This window comes from Ovis canadensis, chromosome 9, assembly GCF_042477335.2.
Source record: "Ovis canadensis isolate MfBH-ARS-UI-01 breed Bighorn chromosome 9, ARS-UI_OviCan_v2, whole genome shotgun sequence".
Classification (NCBI taxonomy): domain Eukaryota; kingdom Metazoa; phylum Chordata; class Mammalia; order Artiodactyla; family Bovidae; genus Ovis; species Ovis canadensis.
Genome location: NC_091253.1, coordinates 104,577,414 through 104,593,436, shown reverse-complemented (window position 1 = coordinate 104,593,436; position 16,023 = coordinate 104,577,414). Strand labels below are relative to the sequence as shown.

The 16,023-nt window shown below is 46.4% G+C and overlaps 1 protein-coding gene across 8 annotated transcripts in view; it reads right to left on the bottom strand.

The window, feature by feature from the left end:
* Nucleotides 1–16,023, bottom strand: part of COL14A1 (collagen type XIV alpha 1 chain) — a 225,195-nt gene that overhangs the window by 110,473 nt on the left and 98,699 nt on the right. For all 8 annotated transcript variants that reach the window (XR_011259104.1, XR_011259103.1, XM_069600762.1 and 5 more), the window contains exons 20-23: nucleotides 13,932–14,061; nucleotides 11,023–11,145; nucleotides 9,315–9,464; nucleotides 5,768–5,884 (exon numbers count right to left, since the gene is read on the bottom strand). Coding sequence is in view for 6 of the 8 variants with exons in the window: in XM_069600762.1 (XP_069456863.1) it covers nucleotides 5,768–5,884; nucleotides 9,315–9,464; nucleotides 11,023–11,145; nucleotides 13,932–14,061 (520 nt within the window). In the remaining 2 variants the exon portion in view is untranslated. The remainder of the gene's footprint in view (nucleotides 1–5,767; nucleotides 5,885–9,314; nucleotides 9,465–11,022; nucleotides 11,146–13,931; nucleotides 14,062–16,023) is intronic.

The following is a 16,023-nucleotide window of genomic DNA, read 5'->3' as shown; positions in this document are numbered from 1 at the left end:
TACATAAAATAGATAATCAGCAAGGACCTACCCTGTAGCACTCAGCACTAACAGCCTACTGGGAAAAGAATCCAAAGCACACACTTATGTATAACTTAATTGGTGGCTGTACACCCAACACAAACATGACATTATAAATCAACTGTATTCCGCTACACAATAAAAATTAAATAAAAAAAAACAAAGTGGAAAGACTATTCCCTACCCTAAATCGTATAAGTTAAAATATTGAAGCATATTCCCCACGTTAACTCCCACCCCTGGCTATCAGTTAGAAACTGTTGCTGGCTAGTTGGTTAATAACATGCAGCTGGACACCTGAGTGAATAAGATGTAGGCTAATTGGGCTAATAAATTGCTCAGCTATAACTGCTGATGAAAAATAAACTGAACAACACTTTTGTTCATTCTTGCTGAATTGAGACTGTTGAGGCTCAGCTGAAGAGGTTTTTGGAAGCCTGAAAATAATCCTGGCAAAATACAAATTAATTTAACTGGAAGATAAGAAGGAAGCGGGGACTTGTATTTCTAGTAAAACACTTGGCTTCCGTGAGAGCTTGTGTGTGTGTGTGTGTGTGTGTGTGCGTGTGTGTGCGCACGTGTGCGTGCGTGTGTGTGCACACACTCAGTCGCTCAGTCATGTCTGACTCTTTGCAGCTACACCGACTGTAACCTGCCAGGCTCCTCTGTCCATGGGATTCTCCAGGCAAGAACACTGGAGTGGGCTGCCATTTCCTCTGCCAGGGGACCTTCCCGAGCCAGATACTGAACCCGCATCTCCCGCATCTCCAGAATCTGCAGGAGGATTCTTTAAACTGAGTCACCTGGGAGGTCCACCAAGAGCTTATTGAGGTTTTAAGGGACCAGATCAATGTTATCAGACACATCAGTCACATTGTCTGATAAGAATCCCAATGCTATTTGCAAAAGCATTTAATAAAAAAAAATACGCTGATGGATTTCACTAATTTCTTGATAAAGACAGTTTTGATATCTTTATGTCAATCTGTATAAACATGATTTTCAATGAAAGCTAATGACTATCTGCAGGAGCCTCCGTCCCATCCTGTCAACTTCTTAAACGGTGTCTTACATGAAAATACTCTGGGGTAATTTGGATGTGTGATCTTCATAGCTACTATGTCGCTAAGGCTTAACAAGTACCACCAAATGTGATAATTGTCAACTACTGTATATTAAAGTATGACTCAGCTGGTCTTAAAAAAGATAAATGGAACATGACTCCTCAGGACTTTATAGGTATTGTCAACAGCTGCATATCTTTCATCTAACTCTGCTTCAGTTCAGTTCAGTCGCTCAGTCGTGTCCGTCTCTTCGACTCCACAGACTGAAGCACACCAGGCCTCCCTGTCCATCACCAGCTCCCAGAGTTTACGCAAACTCATGTCCATCAAGTCGGTGATGCCGTCCAACCACCTGATCCTCTGTCATCCCCTTCTCCCACCTTCAATCTTTCCCAGCATCAGGGTCTTTTCCAAAGAGTCAGTTCTTCGCATCAGGGGGACAAAATTTTGGAGTTTCAGCTTCAGCATCAGTCCTTCCAATGAATATTCAGGACTGACTTCTTTTACTCTCAAGAGTCTTCTCCAGCACCATAGTTCAAAAGCATCAGTTCTTCAGCACTCAGCCTTCTTCACAGCCCAACTCTCACATCCATACATGACCACTGGAAAAACCATAGCTTTGACTACACGGACCTTTGTTGGCAAAGTAATGTCTCTGCTTTTTAATACGCTGTCTATGTTGGTCATAGCTTTCCTTCCAAGGAGTAAGTGTCTTTTAATTTCATGGCTGCAATCACCATCTGCAGTGATTTTGGAGCCCCAAAATATAAAGCCTTTCACTGTTTCCCCACATATTTTCCGTGAAGTGATGGGACCAGATGCCATGATCTTAGTTTTCTGAATGTTGAGTTTTAAGCTTTTTCACGCTCCTCTTTCACTTTCCTCTAGAGGTTCTTTAGTTCTTCACTTTCTGCCATAAGGGTGGTGTCATCTGCATATCTGAGGTTATTGATATTTCTCCCGGCAATCTTGATTCCAGCTTGTGCTTCCTCCAGCACAGCATTTCTCATGATGTACTCTGCATATAAGTTAAATAGGCAGGATGACAATATACAGCCTTGACGTACTCCTTTTCCTCTTTGGAACCAGTCTGTTGTTCCATGTCCAGTTCTAACTGTTGCTTCTTGACCTCCATACAGATTCCTCAGGAGGCAGGTAAGGTGGTCTGGTATTCCCATCTCTTGAAGAATTTTCCACAATTTGTTGTGATCCACACAGTCAAAGGCTTTGGCGTAGTCAATAAAGCAGAAGTAGATGTTTTTTTTGGAACTCTCTTGCTTTTTCAATGATCCAATGGATGTTGGCAATTTGATCTCTGGTTCCTCTGCCTTTTCTAAATCCAGCTTGAACATCTGGAAGTTCATGGTTCATGTACTGTTGAACCCTTGCTTGGAGAATTACTTGGCTAGTGTGTGAGATGAGTGCAATTGTGCGGTAGTTTGAGCATTCTTTGGCATTGCCTTTCTTTGGAACTGGAATGAAAACTGACCTTCTCAGTCATGTGGCTACTGGCAACTTTTCCAAATTTGCTGGCATACTGTGTGTGGCACTTTCACAGCATCATCTTTTAGGATCTGAAATAGCTCCACTGGGATTCCATCATCTCCACTAGCTTTGTTTGTAATGATGCTTCCTAAGGCCCACTTGACTTTGCATTCCAGGATGTCTGGCTCTAGGTGAGTGATAACTCCACCGTGGTTATCTGGGTCATCAAGATGTTTTTTTGTACAGTTCTTCTGTGTATTCTTGCCACTTCTTAATATCTTCTGCTTCTGTTAGGTCCATACCATTTCTGTCCTTTATTGTGCCCATCTTTGCATGAAATGTTGGTATCTCTAATTTTCTTGATGAGCTCTCTAGTCTTTCCCATTCTATTTTTTTCCTCTATTTCTTTGCATTGATTGCTGAGGAAGGCTTTCTTATCTCTCCTTGCTGTTCTTTGGAACTCTGCATTCAGATGGGTATATCTTTCCTTTTCTCCTTTGCCTTTAGTGTCTCTTCTTTTCACAGCTATTTGTAACGCCTCTTCAGACAGCCATCTTGCCTTTTTGCATCTCATTTTCTTGGGGATGGTCTTGATCCCTGTTTCCTGTACAATGTCACGAATCTCTGTCCATAGTCATCAGGCACTCTGTCTATCAGATCTAGACCCTTAAATCTATTTCTCACTTCCACTGTATAATCACAAGGGATTTGATTTAGGTCATACCCGAATGGTCTAGTGGTTTTCCCTACTTTCTTTAATTTAAGTCTGAATTTGGCAATAAGGAGTTCATGATCTGAGCCATAGTCAGCTCCCGGTCTTGTTTTTGTTGACTGTATAGAGCTTCTCCATCTTTGGCTGCAAAGAATATAATCATCTGATTTCGGTGTTGACCATCTGGTGATGCCCATGTGTAGAGTCTTCTCTTGTGTTTTTGGAAGAGGGTGTTTGCTATGACCAGTGCATTCTCTTAGCAAAACTCTATTAGTCTTTGCCTGCTTCATTCTGTACTCCATTTGCCTGTTACTCCAGGTAGCTGTTGACTGCTTACTTCTGCATTCCAGTCCCCTATAATGAAGAGGATATCTTTTTTGGGTGTTGGTTTCTAGAAGGTCTTGTAGGTCTTCATAGAACCGTTCAACTTCAGCTTCTTCAGCATTATTGGTCGGGGCATAGACAAATTACTGTGATATTGAACAGTTTGCCTTGGAAACAAACAGAGATCATTCTGCCATTTTTGAGATTTCATTCAAGTACTGCATCTCATGTAAACTCCAGGAGTTGGTGATGCACAGGGAGGCCTGGTGTGCTGCGGTCCATGAGGTCACAAAGAGTCGGACACGACTGAGTGACTGAACTGAACTGAACAGCATTTTAGACCCTTTTGTTGACTATGAGGGCTACTCCATTTCTTCTGAGGGATTCCTGCCCGCAGTAGTAGATATAATGGTCATCTGAGTTAAATTCACCCATTCCAGTCCATCTTAGTTTGCTGATTCCTAGAATGTCCACGTTCACTCTTGCCATCTCCTATTTGACCACTTCCAGTTTGCCTTGATTCATGGACCCGACATTCCAAGTTAAGCATCCCAGAAAACCACCACAAAATCCAAGTGATTTGTCCTGACTTTTCCTTATTCACTGTTTATTGCAGATTAAAGCCACTCCCATATGCTTAGCCGATGTCTGGCTTAAGGGACCTTTACAGGATCACACGCAGGGAATCAAGGAATCAGTGGCTTATTAGCACGCCTGCAGAGACAAAGCCTTGCTTAGTGTTGGCAGAAATCCCTTCTTGTGTTTCTAATATTCTATCTTGTATTTTCAGCTCATTTCCAGCACTCTACTAAACTCTCAGTACTTTACTAAACTATGCTTTCCACTTCCTGGATTAGATTAAAAGTGGATTTCTGCATTTTAAGTGTAGTTATAGACAGGGATGTGTGCTACTAACTAAAGACAAGTCCTATCCAGATCTGAAAAATTAGCCTTTTCTGCTTTTTTAAGTGAGGAAACCATTTATCATTTATCCAGAAATAAAAAAACAGTAACAAGCACACGGACTTCCCCGGTGATCCAGCGGATAAGAATCCACCTGCCAGTGCAGAGGACACGGGTTTGATCCCTGGTCTGGGAAGACTCCTCGTGCTGCGGGCTTCTGAGCCCATGAACCACAACTGCTGAGCCCACGCTGCACCTCCGGAAGCCGGAGTGCCGAGTCTGTGCTTCACAGGAGGAGCCACGTGAGAGGCCCATGCTCCGCACCTAGAGAGCGGCCTCCACCTGCAGTGCTAGAGGAGAGCCTGCAGCAGCGATGACTTAATCAATTGTTTCAAAATTAATGACTTTACCAGCAAATTTGAAAGGTTAAAAAATGCCATCCGGAATTCTGTAATGTTGGCTCTGTCCCGCCCCCCAAACAACAAGACGATCTTTCCTACCGACAATACAAATCTGATCAAAGAAATTTTCATTATTTGATCCCATCTTCTGAATATTATCCATGCTCACAATGAAAACAAGATCAGCAGTTCCTGGAAGCTCACTCTTGGAGGGCCCGCCTTCCGCTGCCGCTCTCGAAGCTTCTGGTGAAAACGAGCAGGCGTTTTCAGTGTCCCGCCTTTGAAGCCAAATCCGAAACTGTAGATCGACTTGAGAGCTTTGACGCTAACGTGCTGCCCACGGATAGCACAGACACATCGCTTCATCTCCTGAATGAGTTTGCTGCTCATCAATTATCCCCAAAAGTAAAACAAAAAAAATCACTGCGAGAAGCACTGAAGCCAAACCCAGATCTCGGGTAAGGACCGAGATCACAGCGCCGCACAGCTTTAAGGCGCGTTGTCAGTCTTGCCTAAGCAACTCCTACCACCAGCAGCAGCCGCACTTCCTGGGTGTTTACCATGCACAGAGCAGAGCCGCAGACTCTTCACGCAGGCGGTCTCAGCTCAGTCCTCACAGCATGCCCCGAGAGCCACACTGTGGTTCTGCCTATCAGCCGTAACGGGCAAATGGAGACCTGGAGAGACTAAGCAACTGGCTTAAGCAGCCCTCCCGACTGCGTCCTGCATGACCCGCAGCATAGCGCGGCCTCCTCGGGCAGAGTGCATTTGTCTCCAGTTCACGGTGTGTCGTCCGCAGTACCTTGCACAGAGCACGCGAGCGCGTGGCAGAGGCGCGGGTGACGGGTCACACTCACCCTGGCGGGATTCCAGGACAACCCTGTAGGCGGTGGCGTGGCGCTGCACCTGCCAGCGGGCACACAAGCTGGTCGTCTGGATCGCGTCTGCCTGAAGGTCGGTCACACCCAGAAACACTGCAGTGAGACAGAAACACGACTGGGTCACTCTGCAGACAACGCCACAATCATCCCCAAGTCCGAAGTCAACTTTGGTAAAATCTGAATTCAAGGTTCCACAGCCAGTGGTAGGAAACCCACCAAGTTACACAAAGGATAGCGATTTTATGACTGTAAAAAGCAGTTGCAGAATGTGATGTATGATAGGGTTTGTCTGTTCCCTGTAAACAAAAAAAGAAATATATGTCTGGAAAAAGCCAGTTGTGATGGATGGTGAAATTATGGGTGATTTTAAATCTTCCCTCTTCATTAATCTGTGCTTTCAAAATATTCTACAATTAATATATAATACTTTCATAACAAAAATGTTAAACACAATATGTACTCATCAACCATTGAAAGAAAGTTATGGTTTAAACAAAAGGGAAGAGCAAAGAGGACAAAAGAGAAATCACTCAAACAGGAGCAGCTCACACAGGCTGCCCTCGAAACATGACTGAATGAGAAGGAACAAACTTCTGAAAATTTAAAAAGGAAAAATTTAGCACAGAAAACAGGAAATGATTAAAAATACATGCATTCTTATTCATCTTAGGATGAACACAGTTATATACAAAAGTTATTCACAGGGAGTTTATTTGAAGAAGCAGTAAAAATACTGTTTCTCCAATTGAGGACTAAGGATTCAGTGTTTACCACTTAGATCCAACCAGAAAAAGCAGAAAATTAATAATATTTACTTTTTCTAAGGACCTCTGCCTTCATCCACATCATTCATTCTCTTGTATGTCTCTTTCAGTCACTTCATAAAATTAAAAAATAGCTTAAAATTATTTTTCAAGATGGTAAAAATAACCTGGACTAGTAACAATTTGCATCATGACACTGTTCCTTTTTGTTGATCAGCAAAGGAAGACCATTTTCCTAAGGCAATGAAACAATCCTCTCCCCCCATAAAAAAAGGAAACAATAATGACTTATATACCCACACTAAATTTTAAAAATACCGTGAATCAATTTATTTTCGATTTTACAGGGTTTTGTTATTCTTGGGAAAAAGAAAGAAAGCAAGCCAATCTAATTTTTACCTTAAGGATAGATGAATAAAACAATTCAATACTTTCATTATTTTAAAATACTTTTGGAATACCCACATTTATTAAAGGAGAGGAAAGGGATGAAACAGAAGGAGGGGAGTGGAGGAAAGAAGACAGAGATACGAGAGACAGTAAGAAGAGAGAGCAAGAGAAAGTCAGGGACAGGAGGACTGGCTCAGACGGGAGGGGCAACTGGAGGGGAGAGGAGGACGAACTAGGGGCAGGCGATGAAGGTGGGCATGCACGGGGGCTCACAGGGCTTCTGAGGAAGGCTGCCAGGCGGCGAGGGGGCACAACTCACGGAAACACTGGAGGCTTCCCTGGGGACTCAGAGGGTAAGGAAGCCGCCTGCAGCGCACGAGACCCGGGCTCCACCCCTGGGTTGGGAAGATGCCCCGGAGAAGCGAATGGCACCCACTCCAGCGTCCTGGCCTGGAGATGGACAGAGGAGCCTGGCGGGCTGCAGTCCGTGGGGTCACAGAGAGTCAGACACGACAGCAGCTAACACCTTCACTTCATAGTACCTACAACACTATCATTTCAGTTGCCAAGTCCAAGATCAGAACTGTAGGCCAAAGGCTTCCAAGCCCTGTTGAAGAGAGACACTATTTCTTCTGAGATTAAATGGATCCCATATCTAGCTTTCTAATTTTAAAGATTTCCATAAAAAAGAATTCAGGAAGTTTCCTCTAATGAAAGGGCAGAGAAGGGGATGACAGAGGATGAGATGGTTGGATGGCATCACAGACTCAGTGGACGTGAGCTTGGGTTAACTCGGGGAGTTGGTGATGGACAGGGAGGCCTGGCGTGCCACAGTCCACGGGGTCACAAAGAGTTGGACATGACTGAGCGGCTGAACTGAACCGAGGCCCTATATACAACACGGGTGGCCAGACAAAGGTGGCCTGGGGTTTGGTCCAATATATGTCACATCCTTACAAAATTCCTTTCGTTGGAATAATTTTTTGATTAGCAACGAGAGTGAGAGATGACCCAAATTCACCAAGCACGATTATCACAGTGATAAAAGCGGCTATTTGTCGAGTGCTTGCCATACAGTAGACCCTTCGTATATGTTATCTCTTTCCTCTTCCCAAACAGTCTATCAGCAGTTATTACTATTAATATTATATCTTCATTTTAGGGTTGAGAAAATGTGGGCTCAGAGAGGTAAGAGGTAATTTGCTCAAGGCCTTAGCTAATTAGAAGATTTACAGTTTACACTTCTGATTATACCACAACTAACATCCTCAAGTGTGGGCCACGTGCTGTTGATATCACTTGGGATATGGGATGATATCCCACATTCAACAGCCAAACCATTTTTATTTTGGTCATTTATGTACTACCTTTAATGTGTATTAAAGTGAAAGTGAAAGTCACTCGGTCATGTCCAACTCTTTGCAACCCCATGGAATATATGATCCATGGAATTCTCCAGGCCAGAATACTGGAGTGGGTAGTCTTTCCCTTCTCCAGGGGATCTTCCCGACCCGGGAATCGAACCGGGGTCTCCTGCATTGCAGGCGGCTTCTTTCCCAGCTGAGCCAGAAGGGAAGCCCAAGAATACTGGAGTGGGCAGCCTTTCCCTCCTCCAGGGGATCTTCCCGACCCGGGAATCGAACCGGGGTCTCCTGCATTGCAAGCGGGTCCTTTACCAGTTGAGCTACGTGTATCAAAAAGACTGGTTTTCTGTTGAGAGTTTTGTGGGTTTTGAAAGCATTTAAGTAAAAACAAAAAGAAACTGTAAGTTGATTTAAAGAAATACATTAAACAGATGGTGTGGAAGCATAAGAAACAGCGGGAATATGGCCCATACGTGCCGGAGTCTGGAAAACACTGTATTATGCCACGGGGGTCTGTGAGTGATGTGTGCCAAGGAGAAGTCCCAGATGGTGTGCAGACAGCATGCAAACCCTTAAAAGACAGAGAAGGAAGTCTTTTGAGTGGCGCAAGTATCTAACGGATGGAGTGAGAGGGTGGAGAGGGGCAAAGGCTTTGACAAAAGGCAAGTTTCCCCTGGCTCAGCTTGGACTGGGTTTGACCGCATCAGGTTATATGGGCTGGATGGAAAATTTCACCTAATTTGAAAAATACCAACAAAGACTTTCCAGAAGGAAATCCCATCCTCCACCATTGAGTATGTTTAAACGCCAGCTCCTGACATTCTGCCGGCCAGCTAGGACTCTGAACCACAGCCCTGAGTAGGGAGCACACCTCGCTTTCCATGAGGCACCGTCCAGAAAGGGCAGCACTGGAGGGAAGAGACAGCGACCGCTGAGCTGCCGCAGGGCTTAAGTTACAGAGGAGAAGCCAAACAGAGCGCCACACGGGGCAGCGGCCAGCCTTACATGTTTTCACCACGCCGGTCAGAGCGTCGCTGAAGCCCGAGGCCTGGGACGCGAATATCTTCACGTTGTAGTCCATTCCGCTGAGCAGGTTTGTGATGAGGATGGTGTTGATGTTCGCTCCCACGAACGTCTCCAGGGTTGGGCCAGCAACTAAAGGAGGAAGAGTGTATTTCAGCTACCAGAGAGTAGGGAAAGAGACACTTCTGAACTAACTGTGCTTCCTCCACTGTGCTCCAGCTTGCCCAGGAGACACACACAGAGGGGCTTAAATCTAGCCCCGTCCCGCTGCAAGACTTCCCACCTACCTGACTCCCAGGCTAGAGCTTTCACGGCATCTCGTCCTTTTCTTAAATATAGTTCTTTCCCTAGAACTACCCAAAGAAACTGGGTCACCTCACCGTCCACCATATTGTGAGGCCTTCACAGTGGAGCCACCAGGACGGCACGGGCTTTGGGGCACGTGCAAAAACAGGAGTCATTTTGGGCTACCCCACGTCAGACACCAGCTTTGTCCCCAGAAGGCATTAAGTTGCCCTAGCGGCCGTTTTGTCGTGGACACTATGCCACCCCGCGCCACATAAGGACAACCACGTACACCACCAGTGTGGGCTCCATAGCCCCTCTTCCGCTGCTTGAGGTCGCACAGACGACACTCCTCCTCCAAGGCCCTTGACCATCTGCCTTCTTTGGGCTTTTGCATCTTCACCTCTGCTCCAACCCAGTGGAATCTTTGATTGATCAGGAAAAATATTCTGTGCTATGTCCTATACAAATTGAGACTCATAGTGTTTTGAGAGCAGAAAGGTTTTTATTGACCCAAAGGATGATTTTTAAGTTTTTCTCAACCTGATGAATTTTATACCTTGACATAGTTTTCAGAAAGCTATGATGTGTGTCCCGTGGCTGACTCATGTGAGTATACAGCAAAAACCACTACAATATTGTAATTATCCTCCAATTAAAATAAATAAAAATTTTTAAGAAGCTATGACAAACCTACACACCATATTTAAAAGCAGAGATACCACTTTGTTGACAAAGGTCCGTATAGTCAAAGTTGTGGTTTTTCCAGTAGTCATGTACTGATGAGAGAGCTGGGCCATAAAGAAGGCTGAGCACCAAAAAACGGATGCTTTTGAACTGAGGGCAGGAGAAGGGGTAACAGAGGAAGAGATGGTGGGATGGCATCACCAGCTCAATGGACAAGAGTCTGAGCAAGCGCCAGGAGATAGCAAAGGACAGGGAAGCCTGGCGTGCCGCGGCGCATGGGTCGCGAAGAGTCGGACACTACTGAACGACTCAAAGACAAATGCCTTAACACAGTCTCCAGGACGAGGACCCTGAGAAGCTGGTAACTTTTTCTAACTAGTCCAAGAAGTAACAGATAGAGGAAGAATCAGAAATTGGAGAGTCTAAAGGTTTAGAGCTCACATACCCATCAAGCCACAGAAGCCTCTCAGCGCTACGGAGTCAAAGGCTGCCTTGCCTGGCTCCTTGTCTGGGGTGGGCAAAGGTCAACTGTAGGCCAAGTAGATATTCTGCTTATTAACATGCCAGCTGTGTCTTGGGTGAGGTGGTAACTTCAACACATTTTTCTTTTTTTTAATAAAAGGGAAGAGACTCTGCCCATTTCTTAAAGCCAGTGATGGCAAGTAAAAACAAAAATAACCTGTCTTTAAAGATTACATTTTTAAAAAGCGTGACTTACCACTGACAGGTTTGTAGACAATCCTATACCCTTTCACTGGGGAAGACGGGGGGTCCCACGTAATGCGCAGTCTGTTATACCATTCTTCCGAAACCCGTAAGTTTTGGGGACCAGAGGGTGGCACTGGGCAGGAAGGAAAATGAAGAAAGTGGTTTAACGTGGTTTCCATCTTACAGCCTACCTTTTGGTTAACAGAGTCCCATGATTCTTCCCGCAGCTTAAAGATACTTGCAAGGGAAAATGCACTGACGCAAACAGCAAGGAAACTTAGAGAATCCATGCTGATGTTAGATATTAAATAACAGAAAATAATTGCTCTCGCGGTAAAACACTTATCTGAAGATCAGCGGTTCACTCGGTGAAATTTGGGCTCCACTTTCCTCGGTTCCTTTAAAGCAATCCTGAAGTGAGTAGCGTTCATGAAAACATTTCTGTCACACGCCCTCTGTTGCACTATCATATCAGGGTGATTAGATCAACAGGAGTGACAGCGATTCTTAGAGGGAAGACTATTTTGCTTTCATCTTCATATTAGGGGTTCTGAACCGTACCTGGTGGTTCAGACAGTAGAGAGTCTGCCTGCAATACAGGAGACCCAGGTCCAATCCCTGGGTTGGGAAGATTCCCCTGGAGTGGGTAATGGCAACCCACTCCAGTATTCTTGCCTGGAGAATCCCATGGACAGAAGAGCCTGGCAGGCTACAATCCACAGATCAGAAACAGTGAGACATGACTAGTGACTAACACTTTCACACCTTCATATTGCCTATATTCTGTGAAATTTCAATCATCATTCATCAGTTTTTTATCAAAACAGGAGAGCTATTTGCGTGAAGGGTCTTTATAAACTGTCATGCATGTTGATGGATATTAGCATTATTACTTTGTTGCTGACAGAATTTGTGTTAACCAGCACTTAAAATAAGTGGACCACTCAAAATTATTTCAAAGAACACCCTTTGAAATAACTTTATTGTATAGATGGTATTTCCATAGTAATAGCCTTTAAAAGTTTTTATTTGAGTGTATATGTGTGTTCATCATGAAACCCTTTTATAAATTATGTGAATCAAACATTTAAACAAATTGTATACATTTTCTAAAGGTTATTTTCCATTTACATTATGACAAAATGGACATCCTTAAGCCTAATTTACACCCCAGTCTGTGCTGAGACAGGACCAAAACCAAAACGGGACAAACGGAAACGCAGGCTACCACGGGAGAAGGTGGGGAGGACTCTGCCTGGGTGGTGAGAGAAGCCTGAGCGGGGGCGTTGAGCTGAGGCCCCAGTGACAAGAAGCCAGAAAAGCAAACCTCCGGGCAAGGATGTTCAGCCTGGCAGCAGCGGCTCGCGTCGATTTCAGGGCCGAGCCAAGCTTTAGAAAGCCAGGGAGGACAGGGAAGGCGGGCTGGCTGGCGGCGAGCTCAGGAGGGTCCAGGTCACCTCGGCCTGAAGGGCCCCTGCACGGACCTCGGAGTTGATGCTGAGTACCCCGGGCAGCCATCAGGCGGCTTGGAACAGAGGGGAGACATGAGACCGTCTGGATTTTCAAAAGCCTCGCCGCCGCTGTGAGGAGGGCGGAGCCTCTGGGATCGCGGGCAGGAAGACGCGGGCGTGCGCGGGGGAGCGGGTGCGGCCTGCCGGGTGGGCGGTTAGCGGAGGGGCCTCCGAGAGCCTCGCAGCTGGGGGTGATCAGACGCTGCAGGAGGGAGATGCAGCCGTGTTTCAAGTCTTCGGTTTCAGAGGCGAGGGAACGGAACCCCAGAGCAGTGCAGCGATTTGCCCGAAGTCACACAGCTTGAATGTGTGAAGACAGAATCCGAGCGGATTTTCCCTCTCCAAATCCCCTTTTCTCTTCTCTTTTAGTGGAGGAGAGTTGCTTTACACTGCTGTGTCAGTCTGCTGTACCGCAAAGTGGACCGGCCGTGTGTACGCAGTCCACACACATCCCGCTTCTTTGGACTTCCTCCCGACTGAGGCCGCTGCGGAGCCTGGGCAGAGGCCCCGAGCTCTGCAGCAGGCGTCACCTGTGGTATACACGGCCGCGTGCACACGGCACTCCCAGCCTCCTGCTCATCCCACCGCTGCCTTCTCGCCCTGCTATCCATGCGTTTGTTCTCTCGAGGTCTGTGTCTCTACTCCTGCTTTTTAAATAAGGTCATCTATGGTTTTTCCTGTGGTCATGTATGGATGTGAGAGTTGGACTGTGAAGAAGGCCGAGCACCGAAGAATTGATGATTTGAACTGTGGTGTTGGAGAAGACTCTTGAGAGTCCCTTGGACTGCAAGGAGATCCAACCAGTCCATTCTGAAGGAGATCAACCCTGGGATTTCTTTGGAAGGAATGATGCTAAAGCTGAAACTCCAGTACTTTGGCCACCTCATGCGAAGGGTTGACTCATTGGAATAGACTCTGATGCTGGGGGGATTGGGGGCAGGAGGAGAAGGGGATGACCGAGGATGAGATGGCTGGATGGCATCACTGACTCAATGGACGTGAGTCTGAGTGAACTCCGGGAGTTGGTGATGGACAGGGAGGCCTGGCGTGCTGCACATCATGGGGTCGCAGAGAGTTGGACATGACTGAGCGACTGAACTGAACTGAACTGATAGCATTTGGGAGCTTCCCTGGTAGCTCAGATGGTAACGAATCCACCCGCAATGCAGGGGACCCAGCTGAAGTCCCTGGGTCGGGAAGATCCCCTGGAGAAGGGAAAGGCTACCCACTCCAGGATTCTCGCCTGGAGAATTCCACGGACAGAGGAGCCTGGCGGGCCACAGTCCGTGGGGTGGCAAGGAGTAGGCACAGCTGAGCGGCTGACACTTCCAGACCCTCTCCTCCCCTACCCTGCAGCTGCCGGGGGTGTCAGAGAGGACAGCGCGCAGCCCCAGGGGGGTTCACTCACAGGTTTTTCCAGGGGCAGAGACACTGACCCCTTCTCCGTCATCATAGATGGGCGTCACCGTGACCTTGTACTCGGTCTCAGGGAGCAGATTCTTCAGAAGCAGAGTGTTCTGGCTTCCAGGCACCATAATCTGAAGAGAAAAGCAAAGGACCATGGTCTTGGTCAGACTTGCATCCCGGCTGGTCTACTAAAGAGGAGGACTTAGGGCACTTTGAAATAATCAGAAGCAGGGAGATGTGCTTGAGGCGAAAGCATTTCTCTCTGCAGCTCCCCTCAGAGCAGCCCTCAGCTTCTAATCACTAAAGCAGAAGGCTTAAATATGAAGCTCTTGAGCGCTCAGGAACAGCCTTCTCTCAACATCTTTTCAGCATTTGTAAAGCAGCCAGGAGAGAAAACGATCATCTCTTTGGAAAGCAGGTGTTTATGGCTTAGGAGTGTTCATTCTATAACACAGCCTGCACAGCATATTTGCTTCTACTTAAATAGCCTCTTGAAAAGTCAGCCTTCCACTCCTCCCTGTTCAGAGATCATCTAACCCCAATATTTCAGGGTGGATGCTAGCCAAGAACACCACAACCACACGTTAAATCCCAGATTTCCGAGTCGAAAGATATTTACCAGTGACACTAAAAAAGGTTGCAGTTTTTTTTTTTTTTTACTTCTGAAAGGAGATGTCTTCCTCAATCTGAGATCACCATTCCTCTGACTCTAAAGTCTGCAAAAACTAAAATCCAGCGGTGGAGTGGACACCACCCACACATCAGTGCAATGTTCCATGTGGCCAATCCTGCCATCCCTAAAAGGATATATGGACCAGAAAAGACACATGTTCTTAATACTAAGGCCACAAAACTTTCTCCCCAGGCCTCAGCAGTTAGATGCTGGCACATTTCTGGGCCATTTGAAAGACTTCATCATGGCTGGAAAAAAATGCTAGGATGTAAGAACTGACCCAAACGAGTTTAAGGGAGTCACAAGACTGGGACAGCTGGAGATGGTTTTGGATTCAAGAGCTGGGTAAAATGCCAGCAGGCAAAGGGCGTGCTGTCTACTTCTGGATGAGGGAAGGAACCTATAAATCATGGAATAAGCCCTAGAAAGCCTTGAGTTGAACTCACAAGCAGCTGTTACTAAGATATTGCTAAGCTCTAAAAGCAGACGGGATAGGGGGTTAATATAAAAAGAGGAAGTCGGCATTAGGTGATTTATACTAAAGCAATATGATTTTGCTCCTCATATGGAATGACATTGAATGTCCAGGATGGTACCGATGCAGTCCTAGGAGGGAGATTTTATACAAGGAGCTCCGCTTTATTCTAGAAGGAGTTGGATAACCCTGCATTAAGAAGACGTTAAAAAAGAACCGCGGTTGTCCTGTCTGGTCTTATCCATCCATGCAGCTTCCTTTAGGGCATTTCTTCTCGATATAACCCTATGGAGCCCAGAGCCTGGGCTTTGATTCCAAGCTGTGTGCCTATCTAACCACCCAGGCTGATGTTCCTTATATAAGGTCACCTCTCAAACTGAGAAGCACATGGACGGGGGACCAATCAGATTTAGCCTGTAGGGCACTGGAAGCGGTGGGGCTGTCCTGCAGGGCTCGTTTAACTGCCAGGCAGCAGTTTCTGGGGTTTATAACAATAGTGCTCATTTAGCTAGCTGTTATCTGCCAAGTACTGCTCCAAGTATCCGAATGCAGTAACTCACTCCTCACCACAGCATTCTGAGGAAAGAAGTCTCATTACTTTCATCTTATAGATGAGGAGACTGAGACGCATATAGCTTTTGGGTGAAAAAAAGCCATGGGCTTCCCGGTGGCTCAGTGGTAAAGAATCCGCCTGCAGTGCAGGAGCTGCAAGCTCCATCCCTGGGTCAGGAAGGCCCCTGGAGCAGGGAAGGGCAGCCCACTCCAGTCTTCTTGCCTGGAGCATCCCATGGCAGAGGAGCCTGGCAGGCCACAGTCCACAGCGCTGCAGAGAGTTGCACACGACTGAGCAACTGAACACCCACACACGAAAAGGCCGTATCGAAACCCTGAATATCTGGTCTGAGCCCTTTTTAACCACTGCCCTCTGTTCCAGCTGACTGTACT